A 20,950-nucleotide genomic window follows, 5' to 3' on the forward strand; every position below is an offset into this window, starting at 1 on the left:
GTAAACGTGCTTAAACCCTGCGTCCATTATAAATTTGTATATTCTTCATAAAAGGTGATCACTGAAAAAAGACAGTAAAGTGGCACAGGGATACTAGAAGAACACGCAAGATGGAAAGTAGGGAACAATTAGCAACCACATCAGAATTAAGTTCAATTAGATGCTAATCTACGGACAGGCTGCGTAGTCCTGTACATGGGAAATATACAAAATCCCTATAGTTAACATGACAAATGGAAAGCTTTTTGCACAGGACGTGGAACTCTTCTAAAATTATGGAATACTGAGGGATGATCTGTGGGGAAAGGGCAACCTCAGAAATGGTAGGTGGGTAAATGATCCTTGCCCAAAACAGATTATATTATGAATAGGGCAGACGTGGAGTTTACTGAAAGCAGCAAGCTCTTCCTTGTATTAGCATTTTGGTAGCAAAAATGGATAAGCAATCAAATGGCATGCAGTCTTGATGGAGTTTGAGAGTTTATGAAGGGTGGACATGGACGGATGCAGGAATCAATAATATTTTATTTATAGGAATATAGGAATATAGAAACCTAGAAAGGTTCTAAAAGATCACAAGGAGGTAGAATGGTACACAGATGAACATGACTGAAATCTGAAATATGCTGTAATGGTGATGTACAGGGTGAAGCAGAGACAACTGTACTTCCAGATGAAAGTCATCCTGTACTTCAAGCCTTCCTCAACATATGTTTCTTTCTCGTTGTTATGGTGGCTGACATAACTATAATGGAAGCATCAGCAAAAATAATATATTAGTTCCAGTAACTTTTCTGAAATGTCTGTTTGAATACTTCAGTCCATAATTTAGTAGAATATAGACAGATGTATATTCAAGCTGGTTTTCCTAGGCTTAGGCTCAGCATTCCACACGCTGGGAGACATTTTCCAAGCTGGTGTCTTATAAAGTGAGTTGTTCAGAGACAAACTGTTGGACACGTTGTTCTGCTCTTATTATTAAACAATGTTTTGATCCCTCGCATATGAGGAGTTTGCTTGACAATTTTCGCCAACTATAGTCTTTTCTTTTAGATTATATTGGAATAAATATTTTTATCACCCAATTAAAATCTGCCAGTAACAAGGATTTGTGGCAAACAAGATATTTAAAAAGTTTCAAAAAAGGTTATAACAGAATGTGTGGTTAATAATCAAGCTTGCTTGTGATGACTGTTTTTTAGGGTTGAGTGCGCGCAAGTACTCTAGCTCCTGCTGTAATCTTTCCGTGGGCTTTTAACCACACCCATAAGTTTGGTTGGTTCGTGGGCTTGCCTTTTAAAATCCGCTTGATTTCATTAGTGAAAGGCATGCATACGTCATCCTATTTCCTCAAGCGCACCGGCCAACTACCGAAAACATACAAGGCTCCATGTTTTCCGAATAGCTATTTCTTTTTATTTCGTAGGAAGTGCAATCGCGCTGGGCAGTAGTCGAGCACTTTGCATGACATCGACCCTGTTACATGGATAATTCTACTTTTGCTGGTTACTTGGATAATTGCACTTTTGCTGATACATTTGACTGCAAGCAAACTTCTGTTTCCTTTTCTGTGTCACCTTCACGCTCATGGTGGCAGTCAGTTCACATGTGTGAAACTGTTTTGCTTTTCATTATCAGTTTATCTGGCAAGAAAAGTTCGGTTAGGAGTCTACAATGCTAATAGCTCTAACTCGAGCAAACGCGAGACCCATTGCATTGCAAATGCTTGTTAAAACAATGCTCTGGAAGCTCTGAAAAGGCAACACACAACAAAAATTAAAGAAATTAATATAAGGCATTTTTTTAAATAGTTAATGCTCATTTAGCTTGCAAAATCCAATATTTTGTGCTATTACCTGATCAAAGTAGCTACAATTGGCCAACATCTCTCTTCGACCTGTAAGTGTTGTCAGAAGAATTATCTGGAAGGAATTTTTAATTGATGATGGACACGATAAACCTAAACAATCTAACCTAATTTTGAGATATGATGAAGGTAATGGAGATATGATAGTATTCTTTCTGTTTTTAGCACTATTATAGTTGTTGGATACAATGGTATAATGGGAAATGTACCAACCGTCAAATAAGTGGACATGCAGAATACATTTTGGGCCTCATTACAAACCTGGCAGTCTAAAGACAGACAGGTTTGCGGTGGCAATCGGACCGCCACCAATGAGAAAGCCATACTACGACTGAGGCGGTAGCACCGCAGTCTGACTGTCAGATTTCGACTTCACAATAGCATGACGGTGCTGGCGGTCCTAATCTGCCAGAGCATCGCTGCAAGCAGCGCTGCCCTGCGGATTAAAACCTCCTTCTCCGCCAGCGATTTCTTGGTGGTAACATCACCATGAAAAGGCTGGCAGAGATGGAGTGCAGGAGCCCCTGTGGCAAGCACCATCACAATGCTTACTGTCTGCTTTGCAGACAGTAAGCATTGTGCTGGTGCTGGTGCACCTTATGTACTACAGCATTGCCGCCGGCTCTACTATGAGCCGAAGACAATGTTGTAGGCCATCTTCTGCTGGGCCAGCGGGCGGAAACTGAGGTTCCACCCGCTGACCAAGCGGAAAACTCATAATGGGCCCAGTGGGGAGGCTGCAACACTGGCGGCAACCTACCAGTCGGAATTTCGGCAGATGGCCTTTTCCATCTGCCGAAGTCATAATGAGGCCCTTTGTTTTACTAAAGATGAAGGAGGCGAAGTCGTATGTGCAGCACCTTAAAAAAATATATATAATATAGAAAGGAAACTGTTTGTGACCTCTAAACTACTAAAAGAAGAAACTCCAATCTTGTATTGTCAGTTTTACTTTCAATATATTGTGAAACGTTAAACTACAAATAATAAATGGAGTTTAGTAGCGATGTTGAGGCATAACATTCTTGTTTTACGAGAATTTACACTTTCTTCATAAATAAAGATGCAAGCAAGTTGGCTGACATTGATTGGTCATAACCTACAATGCCTCATTCATTAAACATTTTAGTACATTCCTCACATCACGTTTGTAGGTGTGTTTAGGAAACCGGGCTCCACTATAATTCTAGCATGTGTCACGTTTGTAATGTAATGTAATGTAATTCGAGATTTATAAAGATCGTTCCTACTCAAAGAGCATCGAAGCAGTGGGAAGAAAGCACGTAGTAAAAGATAGAAGAGGATAAGAAAAATAACAGGAATAATGAAGATAGAAAAACATCCAATAGAAGAAACTGAAACAATCTAAATCAAAGACCCTGATCTTGATGTACCAAAAAATTTACGAGGAAAGAGCCAAGTATTCACCATTTTCCTAAATTTCATATAACCTGATTCTTGCCTAATAATCTGTGGGAGAGAATTCCATCCTCTGGCTGCAGCTACTGTAAAGCTTTGTCTCCCCATTTGGCTTTATGTGTGCGAGGGACCTGAATCAAGTGAGCTTGGGAAGACCTCAAGCTTCTTTTAGGTACATGCAGGAGGAGTCTGGAAGTCAGGTACTGTGGTCCTATTCGATGAACTGCCTTAAAAAGAAGACAGAGCGACTTAAACTGGATACGCTGCGCCACTGGTAACCAGTGTAATTTTCTGAAACTTTCCCTAACTGATATACATCTTGGGAAATTAAGAACCGCTCTGACAGCGGAATTCTGAACTAATTGGAGTCTTTTTATCAGCTCCTTATCCAGATTAACAAACAGTGCATTACAGTAGTCTATTTTAGACATTACCAATGCCAGGATAGCAGATACTCTCCATTCATGTAACAGATAGGGGAAGATTTTTCTGAGCATTTTAATTGACCATAAACTGATGTTTACCACATGATTAATCTGTTTTTTAAAAGACAGATGTTCGAACAAAATGCCTAGGTTTCTTGTAACAGTAGTGGGCACAGGGCAGTTACCACATTCAGAGGGCCACCATCGTGAGTTCCATAAATTCTTTCCAGATCCAAAACATAAAACTTCAGTTTTGGTGGCATTCATTTTTAGCCAATTGGTCTTCATCCATTTACTCACTTCCACCATACAATTATTGAACCGATCTGCAACCTCCTCCCATGGCTGATTAATAGGAATAATAAGCTGGGAGTCACAGCATAGGAAGATGGAATGAAACCAATAGTACGGATTAGACTAGCCAAAAGCGCTACATACACATTAAACAATGTGGGGCTGAGGAAAGATCCCTGAGGAATCCCACATGGCAGAAGATAAGGTCTAGATTTAAAATCACCACATCTAACTGTGATCCATCTATTTGTAAGAAAATACTTCAAAAGTTTAAGTGCCTTGTCCCTCAAACCCACATGATGCAAACGGGACATTAATAGTGTGGGAGAGATAGTGTTGAAGGCAGCGGATGAATCTAAAAGAACCAAAACGGCTCCCTTGCCTTCATCAACCATCCTTCGAATAGTATCAGAGGATGAGATTAGGGCAGTTTCAGTACTATGCCCTTTTCTGAACCCGTATTGGGAGATATCAAGAGCATCCGCCTTTGTTAGAAACTCGATCAATTCAGAGTTCAAAATTTTTTCTAGAATCTTTGCCAAAAACGGGACACGTGCTATTGGCCGCAAATTACTCATGTCCTGATTATCCCCCTCTGGTTTTTTCTTAAGGGGCACTATTGTTTCTTTCCAGATAGATGGGTACTCCCCAGACATAGCTACCTCTTGGTAGATGGGGACCAACATCCGTGCCATTAAATCCGGAACCAAGTAAAAAATGGAAGGAGGACACGGATCCAGAGGGGAGCCCGATTTAATTTCAAGAATCTTCTTTTTAATAGTATCAATGGAAGGGGGTTGAAAATATGACATTAGTGACTGGCCATCTGCTGTAGCACTCTTTGTTATCATGGGGGGTAATACTTCGGGAATGATCTGGGTATCAAAGTTGCTATGTATTTGCAATATCTTATTTTCAAAATGAAAGCAACTTTGTCACAGAAACCCGGAGAGTTTTTCTAGACCAGCCGGCTTCATGGGCATAGTTAGGGCCTTAATAGTCTTAAAAAGTTCCCTGGGGGCATTAATAGGCTCCTTTACTTTGGTAGTATAAAATTTAGATTTGGCCATAAATTGTGCTGCTTTATAAGCCTTTAGAGTGGACTTAAGGGCCACCCTTTCTTCAGGTACTAGATCAAGTTTCCACCGTCTTTCCTGCTGTCGATACTTTCTTTGAAGGAGTTTGAGGTATTTTGTAAACCAGGGGTGATTCCATAGTTATTTCCACTCCTTTCAGAAAGCTGTCAATCAGGGGCAAGGCCATAGCTTTAGCCTTATCCCAACCAGCTTCTAAAGCTGGGCCTAATTCCTCTACTTTAACCTGTTTCCATAACCTGACTACCTTGTTCGTTTCTACGTTAGCAGCCCCAACATTCTTTGAGATGAGTTTAAATTTCAGCAGATGATGATCCGTCCAACTAAACTGTATCATGGTTACCTCCACCTGTTGAGTAGCTCGTGCAAACACCCCATCCAGAATATGCCCTGCAATATGGGTGGCCAACGAGACTCTGGAGGTCCAATCCAGGGCCTCCATAAAGTCAATGAATTCACGGATCTTAGGAGTGACGTCTCATCAAAGTGCATGTTAAAATCGCCCAATATCACAGCTTTTGCAGACAGAACCATAGGTTCTATCAACTTAGGCCAAGACTGTAAAAAATGTTTAATCGGTCAAGGTGGACGATATATCAACAGCCCCTCTAATAGTACCCCACTGTTTTGAGAAATTGTGAATGCCATTGCCTCACATGAATCTGTCGAAGAACTAATGCATGTGCATGCCAACGTAGACCTATAGATAATGGCCAGACCCCCCCGTTCTGAGGTCTATCAAGTCTGTGGAAGGTAAAACCTGGTGGAGAGGCAACAATGAAGTCTGGGTCCGATTCTACTTTACCCCAGGTTTCAGTGATAAATAGACAATCAATCTGCCAATTATCAATCATTTCGCAGATTTCCTGTTTATGTTTGGGAAGGGACCTAGCATTTATTAAGGCATACTGAAAGCTGTAATGCAGAAGGGGCAATAGCAGTACAATGGATCATGGAGAGCAAGTGAAAGGGGGACGGGGCAACAAACCAACCATGCAGGACAGGCAAGAGAGGCTGTGGCAATATAACAGATCATTGAGGGCAGAAAGAAGAGGCAGTGGCAGTACAAACATACATGCCAACAGACCTGATTCAGGCAGGAGACTTCAGATGCTTTTAAACCCAAAAGGGCTTTATTATATCTTCCTCTTGCCTAAAATCTCCTCTTTTTCAACCTACGTAACTTGGTAAAATCAATTCCCCAGTTTATTTTTTTTACAATATCTCCCTCTTCCCAAGTTCAAAATGTTGCAATTTTGGCACATTGGATCACTGAGGGAAGTAGGGGGTAGGGACATGGACTTGGATAACAGTGGGCAGGCGGGAGATGGGCAGGGGCACCAAACTGACCTTACAGGGCAAGTGTCAAGGGTTGCAGCAGCACAGTACACCACACAGGGCAAGTGGAACTGCAGTGCAGCACAACGGACCATGGAAAACAATGGGGAGGGGACAGGGCCATGCGCATGGACAACAGGGAGCAGAGGGGAATACCAGACAGACAGGAGAGACAGTTGCAGTATAACGGACTATGAAGGGCAGGAGGAAGGAGGCAGTGGCAGCACATCAGACCATACAGGGCAGGGGGGAGTGGGCTGGTTCTCGGACAACAGAGGGTAGGGAGGAGATGGATAGAGCAGCAGGCTAACTGTTCAGGGCAGGTGGGAAGGACAGTGGCAGAACAACGGCCACACAGGGCTGTAATTAGGGAGCAGGGGCATGGACTTGGACAATGAATAGCAAGGAGGAGGGCAGGGCAGGAAAAGCAAGCTTGAGTTGGGGCTACACAATGTCAGATGCAACTCCACTGTACACCACTTCACTGTATGCCACGCCGCAATATGCTACTCTAGTATATGCCATTCCACTGTGAGCCACTCCACGCTCTGCTATTCCACTGCATGTCACTCCACTGTATGCTACTCCACTCTACGCTTTTCCAGTGTATGCTACTGCACTTTACCCCCTCCATTTATTCTATTCCATTGGACAACAATCCAGTGTATGGTGCGCTACTATATACTATTATACTCTGCCCCATTCTAGTGTATGCCATTCCAGTCTACACCACTTCACTGTACGCTACTCCTCTATACACTATTCCAGTCTATGTCATCCACTGTACACTATTCAACCTTTACTATTCCACTGCATGCCACTCAACTCTACGCCACTCTAGTATACTCCCCTCTATGCCACTCCATTCTACTCTCGTCCATTGGATACCACTCCCTCTATGCTACTCCACTATATGCTATTTCACTCTACCCTATCTACTGTACACTACTCCAGTCTACACCACTCCAATATACGCCACTCCACTCAATCTTATTCTACTCTATGCCACTCCACTGTACTCCACTCTATGCTATTCCACTGTACGCCACTCCATTCTATGCTATTATATAGTAGGCAACTTTAGACTTTGCCCCTGTACTGTATGGTATTCTACTCCATCCCACTTATCTATATGCTATTACACTCTACCCCACTCCACAATATACCACTCCAGTCCAAACAACTTCACTATATGCCACTCCACTGTACGCTACTACACTGTACGTTATTACACTTTACGCCACTCCAGAGTACGCTATTACACTATACTCTATTATACTTTATGCCACTCTACTAGACTGTCCTTCACTCCATCCCTCTACACTCCACTGTCTAAACTTGCACAACTGTATGCTACGCCACTCCACCCAGGTGGGCACCGGGGCACCCATCTAACTTTAAGGTATGCCCTGGGGAGGGGGTTCCCCAGGTCAAAGTAGGCTTGGAGGGGCATGTGATCCACTCCCCTTTACCCTCTCCTCTTTAAATAAGGTACTGCCCCGGGGCATATAAAGGTCTGGGAGGGAGGCCCTGCAGCCCCCTCCCGTTTTTTAATAAAATACAGCCCCAGGGGATGGGGTCCCTGGGGCCTAATAAGAGTCAGAGAGGGAGGCCACACGGTCCCCCTATCCTTTATAATGTCATACAGTGCCAGTGGATGGGGTCCCCGGGACCTAATAAGGCTCATGGAAGGAAGCATCATTGTACCCTTCCCCTTTTTGATTGGCTATAGCCTCAGGGGATGGGATCCCTGGGTGTGATAAGATTTGGGGATGGGGGGCCGCATGGTCCCCCTCCCATTTTTTCTGCAATTCAGCCCCAGGGGTTGTAGGTCACAGAGCCTGATAAGGCTCGGGGAGGGGGGCGCACGCCCCCTTCTCTTGCAATGTGGCCTATTAAGTCTGTGTGAGGGGGGCCCTGCCCTTTTTTGTTGAATTTGGCCATGAGGATAGGGTACCCAGGGTCTATAAACACTTGGGGAGGGGTGCTGCATGCCCCCTCCTCTTAATATATGTTTTGGTACTGGGGGATGGGGACCCTGGGGCCCAAAGGCCAACACTACACTGTGTTGCAAAAGGCTGTGCGTGGTGTGGGTTTGGCAGTCTGCAGGGAGGTTGGCTGCCTTCAGGTGGATTGTATACAGAGCCTGGCCACAATTTTCCCCTTTTTTTCTATTCTATTTTCCTCTTTCTATTAAAGTACTAAAGTGTAATACATCAAAGCCACAGTAATTATAAAAAAAACAGATGTAACCACACAAACCTTAAAACAGCAAGAGCTAAAACAAAGTGTTTTTTTCTCAAGCGCGGTCGCTCGTTCCGGCACATTTATGCCTGCAGGACCGAGACCCAGCCCAGAATCGGCTCCCTAACACTAGACCGCTAAATTGCGGTCCCAATAGGAAGGAGGGATCTTACTGACCCTCACTTCCTGTTTAATACAAGTAAAAACGATTTCCACTCCCTTTACAGGCTATTTTAACTAAACTCCTCTTCCCCAAACCCCCAGAAGATAAAAAATACTCAGAAATAACTCTTGCACAATTTAAAAATGCTAATTTTAAAAAAACACACACTTTGATTAAAAAACGATTTTCCCCTTTTTTTCTATTCTATTTTCCTCTTTCTATTAAAGTACTAAAATGTAATACATCAAAGCCACAGTAATTATAAAGAAAACAGATGTAACCACACAAACCTTAAAACAGCAAGAGCTCAAAAAAGTGCTTTTTTCTCAAGCGCGGTCACTCGTTCCGGCACATTTATGCCTGCAGGACCGAGGCCCAGCCCAGAATCGGCTCCCTAACACTAGACCGCTAACTTGCGGTCCCAACAGGAAGGAGGGCTCTTACTGACTCTCACTTCCTGTTTAATACAAGTAAAAACGATTTCAACTCCCTCCACAGGATATTTTAACTAAACTCCTCTTCCCCAAACCACCAGAACATTAAAAATACTCAGAAATACCTCTTGCACAATTTAAAAATGCTAATTTTTAAAAAACACACACTTTGATTAAAAAACGATTTTCCCCTTTTTTTCTATTCTGTTTTCCTCTTTCTATTAAAGTACTAAAATTTAATACATCAAAGCCACAGTAATTATTAAAAAAACAGATGTAACCACACAAAACCTTAAAACGGCAAAAGCTAAAAAGAAAAAGTGCTTTTTTCTCAAGCGCGGTCGCTCGTTCCGGCACATTTATGCCTGCAGGACCAAGGCCCAGCCCAGAATCGGCTCCCTAACAGTAGACCGCTAACTTGCGGTCCCAACAGGAAGGAGGGCTCTTACTGACCCTCACTTCCTGTTTAATACAAGTAAAAACTATTTCCACTCCCTCCACAGGCTATTTTAACTAAACTCCTCTTCCCCAAACCGCCAGAACATTAAAAATACTCAGAAATAACTCTTGCACAATTTAAAAATGCTAATTTTTAAAAAACACACACTTTGATTAAAAAACGATTTTCCCCTTTTTTTCTATTCTGTTTTCCTCTTTCTATTAAAGTACTAAAATTTAATACATCAAAGCCACAGTAATTATTAAAAAAACAGATGTAACCACACAAAACCTTAAAACGGCAAAAGCTAAAAAGAAAAAGTGCTTTTTTCTCAAGCGCGGTCGCTCGTTCCGGCACATTTATGCCTGCAGGACCAAGGCCCAGCCCAGAATCGGCTCCCTAACAGTAGACCGCTAACTTGCGGTCCCAACAGGAAGGAGGGCTCTTACTGACCCTCACTTCCTGTTTAATACAAGTAAAAACTATTTCCACTCCCTCCACAGGCTATTTTAACTAAACTCCTCTTCCCCAAACCGCCAGAACATTAAAAATACTCAGAAATAACTCTTGCACAATTTAAAAATGTTAATTTAAAAAAAACACACACTTTGATTAAAAAATGATTTTGCCCTTTTTTTCTATTCTATTTTCCTCTTTCTATTAAAGTACTAAAATGTAATACATCAAAGCCACAGTAATTATAAAAAAAGCAGATGTAACCACACAAACCTTAAAACAGCAAGAGCTAAAAAAAAAAGTGCTTTTTTCTCAAGCGCGGTCGCTCGTTCCGGCACATTTATGCCTGCAGGACCGTGGCCCAGCCCAGAATCGGCTCCCTAACACAAGACCCCTAACTTGCGGTCCCAACAGGAAGGAGGGCTCTTACTGACCCTCACTTCCTGTTTAAAACAATAAAAAACGATTTCCACTCCCTCCACAGGCTATTTTAACTAAACTCCTCTTCCCCAAAGACCCAGAACATTTAAAATACTCAGTAATAACTCTTGCACAATTTAAAAATGCTAATTTTAAAAAAACACACACTTTGATTAAAAAACTATTTTCTCCTTTTTTTCTATTCTGTTTTCCTCTTTCTATTAAAGTACTAAAATGTAATACATCAAAGCCACAGTAATTATAAAAAAAACAGATGTAACCACACAAACCTTAAAACAGCAAGAGCTAAAAAAAAGGGCTTTTTTCTCAAGCGCGGTCGCTCGTTACGGCACATTTATGCCTGCAGGACCGAGGCCCAGCCCAGAATCGGCTCCCTAACACTAGACCGCTAACTTGCGGTCCCAACAGGAAGGAAGGCTCTTACTGACTCTCACTTCCTGTTTAATACAAGTAAAAACGATTTCCACTCCCTCCACAGGCTATTTTAACTAAACTCCTCTTCCTAAACTCCCAGAACATTAAAAATACTCGGAAATAACTCTTGCACAATTTAAAAATGCTAATTTTAAAAAAAACACACAGTTTGATTAAAAAACGATTTTCCCCTTTTTTTCTATTCTATTTTCCTCTTTCTATTAAAGTACTAAAATGTAATACATCAAAGCCACAGTAATTATAAAAAAAGCAGATGTAACCACACAAACCTTAAAACAGCAAGAGCTAAAAAAAAAAGTGCTTTCTTAATATATAAGTATATTAATGACATTTTTCATTCTTTTGAGTTCCTATTTTGTCCAGAGCACAATTCATCAAAACACTGCATTGGTGGAAGATACAAACGGAAACGTACCCCTTCTCCAAAAGGAATTTCACAGCATCCATATTTCCAAAGGCACATGCAGACATCAGTGGAGTTTTGTAATAGATGTCTTTCACATCCACTGGCACACCTTCCTCCAAGGCTCTTTTAAGTGACTCAACATCCCCTGCTTTTGTGGCATAACTAATATTGGTGTAGATCCTCCCAGGGTCATCGACATACCATCCTGTGTCATCCTGCAAAGGATTCCCAGGGGGATGGTCACAGTCATAACGATTAGCATCTGTGATGCAGTGAAAGGCTTCAATCATGAAATTGGGCGGACCACCGTCTTCTCGGCGAAATATCAACTCAGCAGGTACAGTGCAAATTGGCATAGGTATAGTAAATTTTGCTCTTTTTCCTCTCTTTTTCTTTGCTTTTTTCTTTTTAGGTCCATATGATGATAGCAAATATGCCTTCTGTAAGTACTTCGAGCCTTTGAGGAATTCTTCAAGGTTGAGGGTCCCTGAACGTGATTTTTCATGCAACTGTATTATGGTCTGTATCTCTTCTGGAGTAACCGGAGCGCCAAGGTCCTCTAGAACTCTTGCAAAATCTTCTTTGAGGACTGTCCCATCACCTTTGTCAAGGGGTTGAAGCACTTCACGAATGGCTGTCTGGTTTTCAAATGACCAGTCATGTAAACTAAGCGCCCATGGCGCATTGGGGTTCTTGACTCCTGGTTTGGAAAATTTTGTGAAGAGGCGTTCAGCTTTGCGCAATTCCTTTGCTGCTGCTTTGAAACCTTTATCCTTAGCAACAGCTCTCGGTGTTAAGTGCAACAAATTCTTCCACTTCGGATCTGCACCTAAAGCAAGAAGAAATAATGTATTATGACTCGCAAGCAAAGTCACAGACATGAACGATTTCCATTCTTTTGGGAGACTCCCTCATTATTGTGTATACATGTCATCATCATTTGATCAAATGCATGGTTTAATACATCGAGCTAATTACCATGGCTCAACATGAATAAAAAGGAGTCCCTTTAATCCAAACAAACGTGCGATTATAAATGCAATATTTCTTGGAGTGAGGTCTACAAGTGTGTTTCAGAAAAGTAGCACAGATAGTTGGAATCAAACTACATGAGTCATTAGGACAGAGCCAGTCCTCTGATTAGCATTGATTAAGGAGAGACAAACTCTATGTTTTGCCATGGCTAGGTGTGGGGTCTTCTCCCTGGGAATATAGCTGGACTCCTTTCACAGCAATTACTGGGTGCCCAGCACCCTATTTGTAGCAAATGAGACAAAGGCCTTGGAGTCTAGCATTAAGATGAAACTCATTTGCGGGTACTGGGACCTATTTTCATCATCAGACATCATCCAAGAACAAGAGCGAAAAATCCACAAAAGGGAGAAAGAAGGAGTTAGAGAATGACAGGAAACCAGGAATAAATGAGAAAGCAGGGGTGAAAAAACAGTTGCTGGTGTGAAATAAAGAGACAGGATTATTTTTCTTTTACAGCTCTCCATAGCTTGCGGTACAGAAAGCTGTCCAAAGATATTCAGGGGCCTCTATTTTGGTATTCTCGTAGTAATGTACACCTGTTATCCGCATACGTATCCCTCCTAATGTTTCATTAACGTTGCTGTATTCACTTCATAGCTACCAGCTCACATGCCACATGTATGCGTTGATTATTTATCAGCAGTATTAATGGTGTGTATATTACGTCTACGCCACACATTCCCACCAGTCTTGAACACTATATTCAGTGGAATTGCGGCCACCATTCCCTTTTCAAAATTATCGTGCAGGCTTGTCTACTATTGTGAAACCCGTGGTTCCCAAACTGGGCCTGCACTACTACATAATACACTTTAAAGTTTTGCGCTGCAAACCCCTCTACCTCGCAAGGCACTGGCATGATTTTCCAACTTATTCTGGGATGTTTCCCTGCCCGTGCTAGCCCATACATGGGATAGTTTAATTGGTTAAAGAATTTGTGATTTAGAGGGGCTGCAATATTTTGAAAGAGATATGAGTTAAGGCAAAACAACCATCTTCATGATGGCTACTCAACCAGTCACTGATTTCGGTAATGTATTCCACTACTCTATATAGCAATTTTATGTAGATATTTGCCATAGTTGTCGTGCAGCAGGACCTCTATATCAAAGTAAAATTATATATCCAGGTATCTGACTGGAGACCGATGCCACTCTATCAAGTATTCTAAAATGGAGGCGGTGGTAGCACCTTCAGCTGCATCATTATCTATTTTGACCAGTTAATTGTAAGGTCATACCATCTGCAATAACTTCTCTGACTATGAAGTTCAGGGCACGTTCTGGGTTCTTTACTAATAATAATCAAAACAGAGTGACAGTAGCATTCTACATTGTGCAAACATAATGCCCTAGATTCCATAAAACTTCCTAAACATACTAGCCAGAGACTCCAGTGCCAGAGCAAAGAAATATAGACATATTTTTTTTATATAAAACTAATTTGCAAGGCCATCACTTCTGGGGGCCCAAGCATTCCTCAGTACTCCGATAGGGTTTTTCACTTTCTCATGTGTGATAGGAGAGCATAGAGCCTCCTCGTCATTCGCTTCTACCCAAGCTAAGCTAAGCTGGCCCTATCTAGATAGAAAGGTATAACGTAACAGTTGGGGTATCCCTGGAATTGCACTGCTCATAAAAATACTCTTCAGAATATATTCAGGATGGTATTGTGGTGAGCCATCAGCTGAGTCAATGGTTACTACATCTGATGCAGCTTACTAAGGTTGCAGTGGTCCAGTTAGCGTGTTTCTTTGCCTTTCACCTTCTACCTATATCTGAGCTGAAGTAGATTTGCCTAAGGAACTAATTTTCCATACCAGCTTCTTCTATGTAATCTTGTAGCTTAGTATGTATCTCTAGCAGCAACCCTGTCCAGACGGTTTCATTATGCGAGTCTTCCACTATGTTAGATCCATATTCCAATGGATTCAATCTCCTGCATACAGACTTGCATATGCTGTGTCCTTTGACTACACACTTCCCTCTGGCAGCCTTGAATGCCACCTAGATTGTAACATGCATTTCAGCTGAGTCCTTATTGATGTCAAAATATGCATAGACGGCATGTCTTATTTCCTCCTTGAAACATGGCCAGGAGCATAGCAGACTGCATCCTTCATAGTCTCTGCCTGTTTAGGGGATTAGGCAGCTCGAGCAACAGTATCACTGGGAAGTGGTCTGAGTGTGTCTGAGGTATAGCCTGCAACATTCCTAGTCCTCAGCCAGAAATAAATTCTGGACGCAGTACCATGTCTATGACAATCCAGATCTATTTGTAATAAATTCCCGTCCTCATTATTAGGGCTACCCCTAGAGTATGTGGAGTCTGCTCACAACTTCTATGTGGAAAGTTCACAGTTTGTTGCCAGACTTTAAGAAAAGATCTTAACCATCAAGCCCTGAGCCTTGTCCTCAAATGTTCACTCGCAGCACCAAATTAGGACAATTACCCAGGGTGCAATTTGGGGGAACTTAAAGAAAGAAACAGAGTGACACATCTTCAAAAGGGCTAAAATCAATCATTGGGGGACAACCATAATGCTTAGGAGTAAATCAGAATCCTGTGGATTCATGCATTTCAAGTATTCCCATAGTCCTGACAGGTCGTCACACACATAAGTTGATCTTCGCCTCAGACAAGTCCTACACAAGACAGATTTAATAGGAATACTAGACTTTGGAAAATGTTCCTACAATTCTAGAAACAGACCATCTGCTTTGTGGTCTGACAGCCAGTCAGAGCAAGAAAGGTCTGTCAGTGAATCCTTTTCGTGTGTAACATTTAAAAGTAAACCGTTTTAATAAGCTTCCTCACGACAAAGGATTGCCATCGGTTATCAAAGGGCAGGAGGGAAAACCTGCATTTCCATGGGAAATATATGTGAAATCGGAAACTTGTCTGGCCATTGTCAACTTGCCCAGTATTGCTACACGTAGTATCCAAGAAAACACATTTTACCCCCTGGCACTGGCATGCTCTGTGCAAGGATTGGCAATATTAACTTGTAATTTTTTTTTTTTTAAATGAATATAATATTTTGGTATGCTTGTCAACCACACATAGGTGCCTATTCAAAAAGGCATTTTGTAGTAGGTAAAGTAGTACTCTTTACCCACTCTTACAAGCCTTTGTTTTGTTTGTTTAAGCTTTAGTTTAGCATTTTTAAGAATTGATAATAAGCATGACACATTAATCAAAACAATCAGACTTCGGGAGACAAAGCAGCATATAAAAATAAGATGGAAAGACAATTTACAATATCAATGAGAGTATGTTGCCACATTGAATGGGTGAGGTAGCACTAAGTATAGTGATAAGCAATAAACAATAAGCAGGGCCATGCGTATATTCAACTGCCTAAGGGAAGGAAGCAGGAGCTGCCAAGCGTGCGGTCCTCAAGCTTTTCAAGGAGCTATAATTTAGCTTCATCGTCAGGTTTCCTCTTGAGGCTCCAAAGATGAAAGAGTCCACATTCTGAGGCTCGGAATGTTTTTGACATAGTGAGGTGTACACCCCGTAACCTGTCATGGTGGTGGATATAGGTAAGAAATTCAAATTTAGTCTGTTTGTCTCTAACTATTGCAATGAGTTTCTCCATAGAGTATACATTCCACACCTTACTACACCACAGGTTTATGGTAGGGACGTGAGGCTATTTCAACATCTCGGTTATACAGAAGCGTGCCACTAAAAGGACCAAATATATAAATTTGCCTCTAGGAGTATTTGTAAGGAGAGCCCTCTCATCCCCAGGGTCCCGGAACAGAACAAGCAGTGGCTTGGGTGGCAAAGTAATGTTAGTGATGTTTTATATGTTCTGCATGATAGTATTCCAGAAAGAATTGTATGGAGGGGCATGCCCACCAAGCATGTAAAAAAGTTCCCGGCTCCCCACACCACTTCCGGCAAACATCTAAGCTCCCGAACATTTTATGCAGATGGACAGGGATCCGGTACCAACAGGTGATAAGTTTGCATGTGTTTTCTTTATGTTTCAAACATATAGAAGAACCACAAGCCCTCTGCCTGATGGACTACCATGTGACATCCGGGATCACCGTCCCCAGCTCCCTCTCCCACTCTGCTGCATAGGTGTGTTTATTGGAAGGTGTGAGGGCCAAGATATAGCGGTAGAGTAATGAAATGCCTTTACATCGAGTACTTGAGCTAAAAAGAGATTCTATGTCAGATTGGTCGTGCTTCATCACCGCGCAGGCTCTTAGAAGGCCCTGCCCAGTGTAAAGCTTGAACTAAGCAATATGACGCACACCTGGGTAGACCGAACTGTTCCTGGAGAGAGTCACCTGACTTCAGGGAGCCATCAATGTAGAAGGTCTGCAATCACGGGGCCTCATTATCAACCAGGGATATAGTCCAGGGTGAATAGCCCCAGGAGGCAAGTCACAGTTAGGGGCCAGTGGCGTGAGAGGAAAATGGTAAGAGGGGTACTTATATTTAGAACTTATTTCCCCCCAGTATGTCAGTAAGAGGGAAGTCAATGGAAGAAGATGGGGACCAGGAGAGTCTCTCGTGAGAGGAAGCCACAACAGGCCATCTAGGGGCACCCAGCAGTACTCTTGTTCAACCTGTACCCATGGTTTATTGTCAGGGTTGTAATTCCAATCAATGGCGGGGTGTAGCTGCGCCGCGCGGTATAAGTATGTATGTCTAGAAACCCTAGGCCTCCATCAAATTTAGCGCAGCTCATAGTTGCCCTTGCCACTCCCAGAGATTTACTGTCCCAGACAAAACTAGTAACTTTAGCATCAATGTGGGCTAGTGTGGATTTGGGAACAGAAAGAGGAAGGGTAGGCCCAAACATAGAGAAGGCGTGGCATGAAATTAATCTTGAGACAGTTGAGTCTGCCTAACCAGGAAATCTCCAGCTTACCCCATCTATAAAGATCTTTAAATAAGGCATTTCACAAGGGGGGGGATTTTTCCATGAAACAACGCCTGGCGGGGGATGTGAGATGACTGCTGAGACATGTAATGCTGTCCGATGTCTATTGAAACCCTGCCTGTCACACGAGTTGTTCCAAAGTGCCCCAGACTTCAGTCGCTCCCATACCCCAAGATTTTGTGAAGTTAATTTTGAAGCCTGAGACTGCTGAAAAGGCATCAAGTTTATTAATCAGAGCCGGGATAGAAGTGCAGGGTTGGGTAAGGAAGCAGATAATATCATCCGCAAACAGAGCCAATTTCTGCTCCCTGTCCCCCACCTTGACACCTTGATACCCTGAATATCAGAGTAATCCTGGATTCTAACCATCAGGGGTTCCATAGAGAGTTCACAGATAGAGAGTGAAAGAGGCAGCCTTGACGGGTCCCCCTTGTGAGAGGGATGGACACAGAGAGAGTTCTGTTGATGTTCAATTTTGCCCTGGGTCGGCAGAAGTTAAACTGGATTTAGGTCGTCTATTTGGGACCCACGTGGAATTTAACCTGAAGTTTAACAAGCATTTGCAATTCAATAGGTCTTGCTTTTGTGAGAGTTAGAGCTATTGGAATTGTAAATGATAACTCCTTTTACCTATGTGTTTTGTAATGTAGTGGATGTATGTGGTGTGCAGTGGAATTATGTGTGTTGCACTGGAATTGTTAGTTATTGATTTGCGTGGTTTGTAATTGTGTGTTGTGTAGTGTATTTGTGTCGTAGAACTATGTGGCATAGTGAATAAATAGTGGTGAGTGCTAGTTGGTGCAGGTAGTTGTTATTGACATTGAGAGAGAAGAGCAGAAATAGTGTGTGAGAAAGAACAGGAGAGCAGGCCACAGATGCTTAAGGAGGGAGCTTTTGTGTTTGTAGAAGACACCCTTAGAAGAGTAGGAAAGTGTGTGTTTGAGGGATGGAAACATTGAAAAGGGACGAAAAAGAAACAGTGTGTGAAGGTCTGAAGTTCACCATATTAGTGAGCTGGGGACAGTGCATGAGAGAGCGAGATGGATGGGTGAGAGAGAGTATAAGAGAGATAGAGGGAGAAGTGGAAGGGGAGTGGGGGTGGGAGAAGAGGATCAGTGCACAGTGTTAGGAGGTATAGGAAGGATGTATGTGTTAGGAAGTAGTATATAGGAGATAGATAATGTGATGAACGGATGAGAGGAGTAGTTGTACTGTGAGATGAGAGGGAGTAGTGGCATTGTGAGAGAGGATAAGAGGGGCAAGTTGGTGTGTGGGAAGATGACAGTGTTGGTAGAGGGGAAATTGAGAAATGTGTTGTATGTGTATTGTTTGTTGTGGAATTGTGGGGTGCTGAACTGTGCGGGTAGTAAATAAATTGTATTTAGAGTACTGGAATTATGTACTGTGAGAATGTGTGTTACATAGTTAAGAATGTGCAAATATGTGGAATGGTAGTGTGTGTAGTGGCATCCTATGGAGTTTATTGTGGTGTGCTGGTATTTTTTGTAGTAGGATGTAGAAATATGTTGTGTGCGTTCATACTAAGCATGTGGTGTGCGTTTAACAAGCCTTGCGAGGACAGAATCTGAATAGCGAGTTTCATGCAAAGGGTAGAATTATAACCAGGGCCACCAGAATTATGCGGACCAAGAGGGCCAAACTATGAGACAGATCTGAATAAATTATGTATTAAGAAAGGGCAGATTATGCAGCATATTGTGGCACAGTTTGATATAGTATTACTACATTATTAAGTCATTTTAAAACCTGGCAACCCTGTCTGGGCCTTGGTTGCACCTCATTAGTTCCAATTTAATGCTCAAATATAACAATATGCAACAGAAAGGTAACCTGTCCAGCTTTGTGATGGGCCTTCCACCATGCAACAGTACGTTTTTATTAACTTTTGAACCGTTTGAGCTAGAAACCATTTTTTTTGTTAAAATCTGCAGATTATGCCTCACATGATGGATTATGTGGAAAATCGGCAAATCTCTAATTATGCGAAAATCACTGCAGCTGCACAATCGCAAAATTCCAGTGACCCTGATTATAACCGCATGGGCAGCCTGCCTCATAAGAATGCACAGAAGCTACCTCCGGATTATGGAAACACGTGTAACTTTACATTTTGAGGCCATTGACATGTCTGGAAAGTAAGCTTGTGTATTTCCAACACAATGCTACTTAATCCCAGGCATCCCAACCACTTGGCCAAAATCTTGAATCTAATAATTTGTTTTTTTTTTTGTCGGAGCCTTTTTTCAACACTTGCAGTGGGTTTCAAAAAGACCATATTAATGGAATGGGTGAGAAAGCAATCTTGTCTGTGACAAATCATAGATCATTAAGGGCTCAGAACAACACTTTGATGTTAGCGAGAAAACACACACTGGACATGCTATGTCTTCCTTCATGCCAGGCAGTAAGAGTATAAAATGCATGTTGTTCGTAGGCCCCATGCTCGTCTAGGTACCCTTAAGGTGCAGTAATTTAATAAGAGTGACTGGCAGTTTGTCAACCCTTAATCAGGAGAGTCACATGCAGTCTCTTACATGCAGACTCCTCTTGAAACAAAAGCATGCTGCTAGGCAAAAAACTAAATAGAAAACACAAACAGCAACATTGTCTTCAAAAGTTACAATCGATTTTGCCTGCCTGTAGCCCTGTATTTCAATGCATCCCACACATAATCCCGTTTGCGTTTCCGGATCCAAGCAAATCAGATATTGTAAAATAAACAGCAAGGACCTCGTTCTGTGGTAAACTCCAGTGTTAAATGCACCACGCTCTGCTGCTTTTTAAAAATCTAACTTAAAAAAAAGATCCTAAAAGACTTGTTTTTATGTCGATATGCATTCGCCCTCAGTTTTTCCTGTAGGAGAACAAACTGTTTACATGAAAAAGACGGGTGCATGTTCGAAGCTTACAGTTGTAGGCAGAAAAGCAGAAGCACACCATCAGGCTGACAGTGGGGTGCCCTACCTTTGCACTGGATCCCGGCTGTGGCGGTAGACACAGCTGCCCTTGCGTCCTCTGCCCACTGTATAGAGACAGCAACAAGTTGTACCTCGGAGTGACCCGCAGGGCTGCGGGTGCCCTAAAAAAACATTGTCTGACATTTGACTGGTTGGCGCCATGCCGCTTTAAGCACGGAGCCACCAGTTCTTTGCTTAGACAGTTGATTAGTAGCCACGGACACGAAGAAAGACGAGATCAGGCAGGACAGACACAGCACTCCCTGTTTCTTTTGGTTTTCTTTTATGTGCAATTAAACAAAAATAGCATGAGACAGTACCACGGCAAAACCACACTGCCGCCGCGACCCATTGTCCCCACCCTTCCCAATGGCATCCAATAATGTACGGAGCAAATTAAATATGGAATGAGCTAATAAAAAAGAAAAAAAACTGCGCTTGAAGTTAGAAGTAACCTTTTGGCGCAACTGCCACATAAACAAAACAAAACAAATGCAACCTAAAAACAAACATGAGCAGAGTCACGAGCGATTGTGTGCTTGTGCAAATACATTTACGCACACCCGCAACACAAAT

At 42.2% G+C, this 20,950-nt stretch overlaps 1 protein-coding gene across 4 annotated transcripts in view; it reads right to left on the minus strand.

The window, feature by feature from the left end:
* The window catches only part of ANKEF1 (ankyrin repeat and EF-hand domain containing 1), a 280,096-nt gene that overhangs the window by 83,828 nt on the left and 175,318 nt on the right, over positions 1-20,950 (minus strand). For all 4 annotated transcript variants that reach the window (XM_069234128.1, XM_069234126.1, XM_069234127.1 and 1 more), the window contains one exon: positions 11,465-12,284. In XM_069234128.1, coding sequence (XP_069090229.1) covers positions 11,465-12,284 — 820 coding nt within the window. The remainder of the gene's footprint in view (positions 1-11,464; positions 12,285-20,950) is intronic.

The sequence above is a fragment of the Pleurodeles waltl genome, chromosome 5 (assembly GCF_031143425.1).
Source record: "Pleurodeles waltl isolate 20211129_DDA chromosome 5, aPleWal1.hap1.20221129, whole genome shotgun sequence".
NCBI classification, from domain to species: Eukaryota; Metazoa; Chordata; class Amphibia; order Caudata; family Salamandridae; genus Pleurodeles; species Pleurodeles waltl.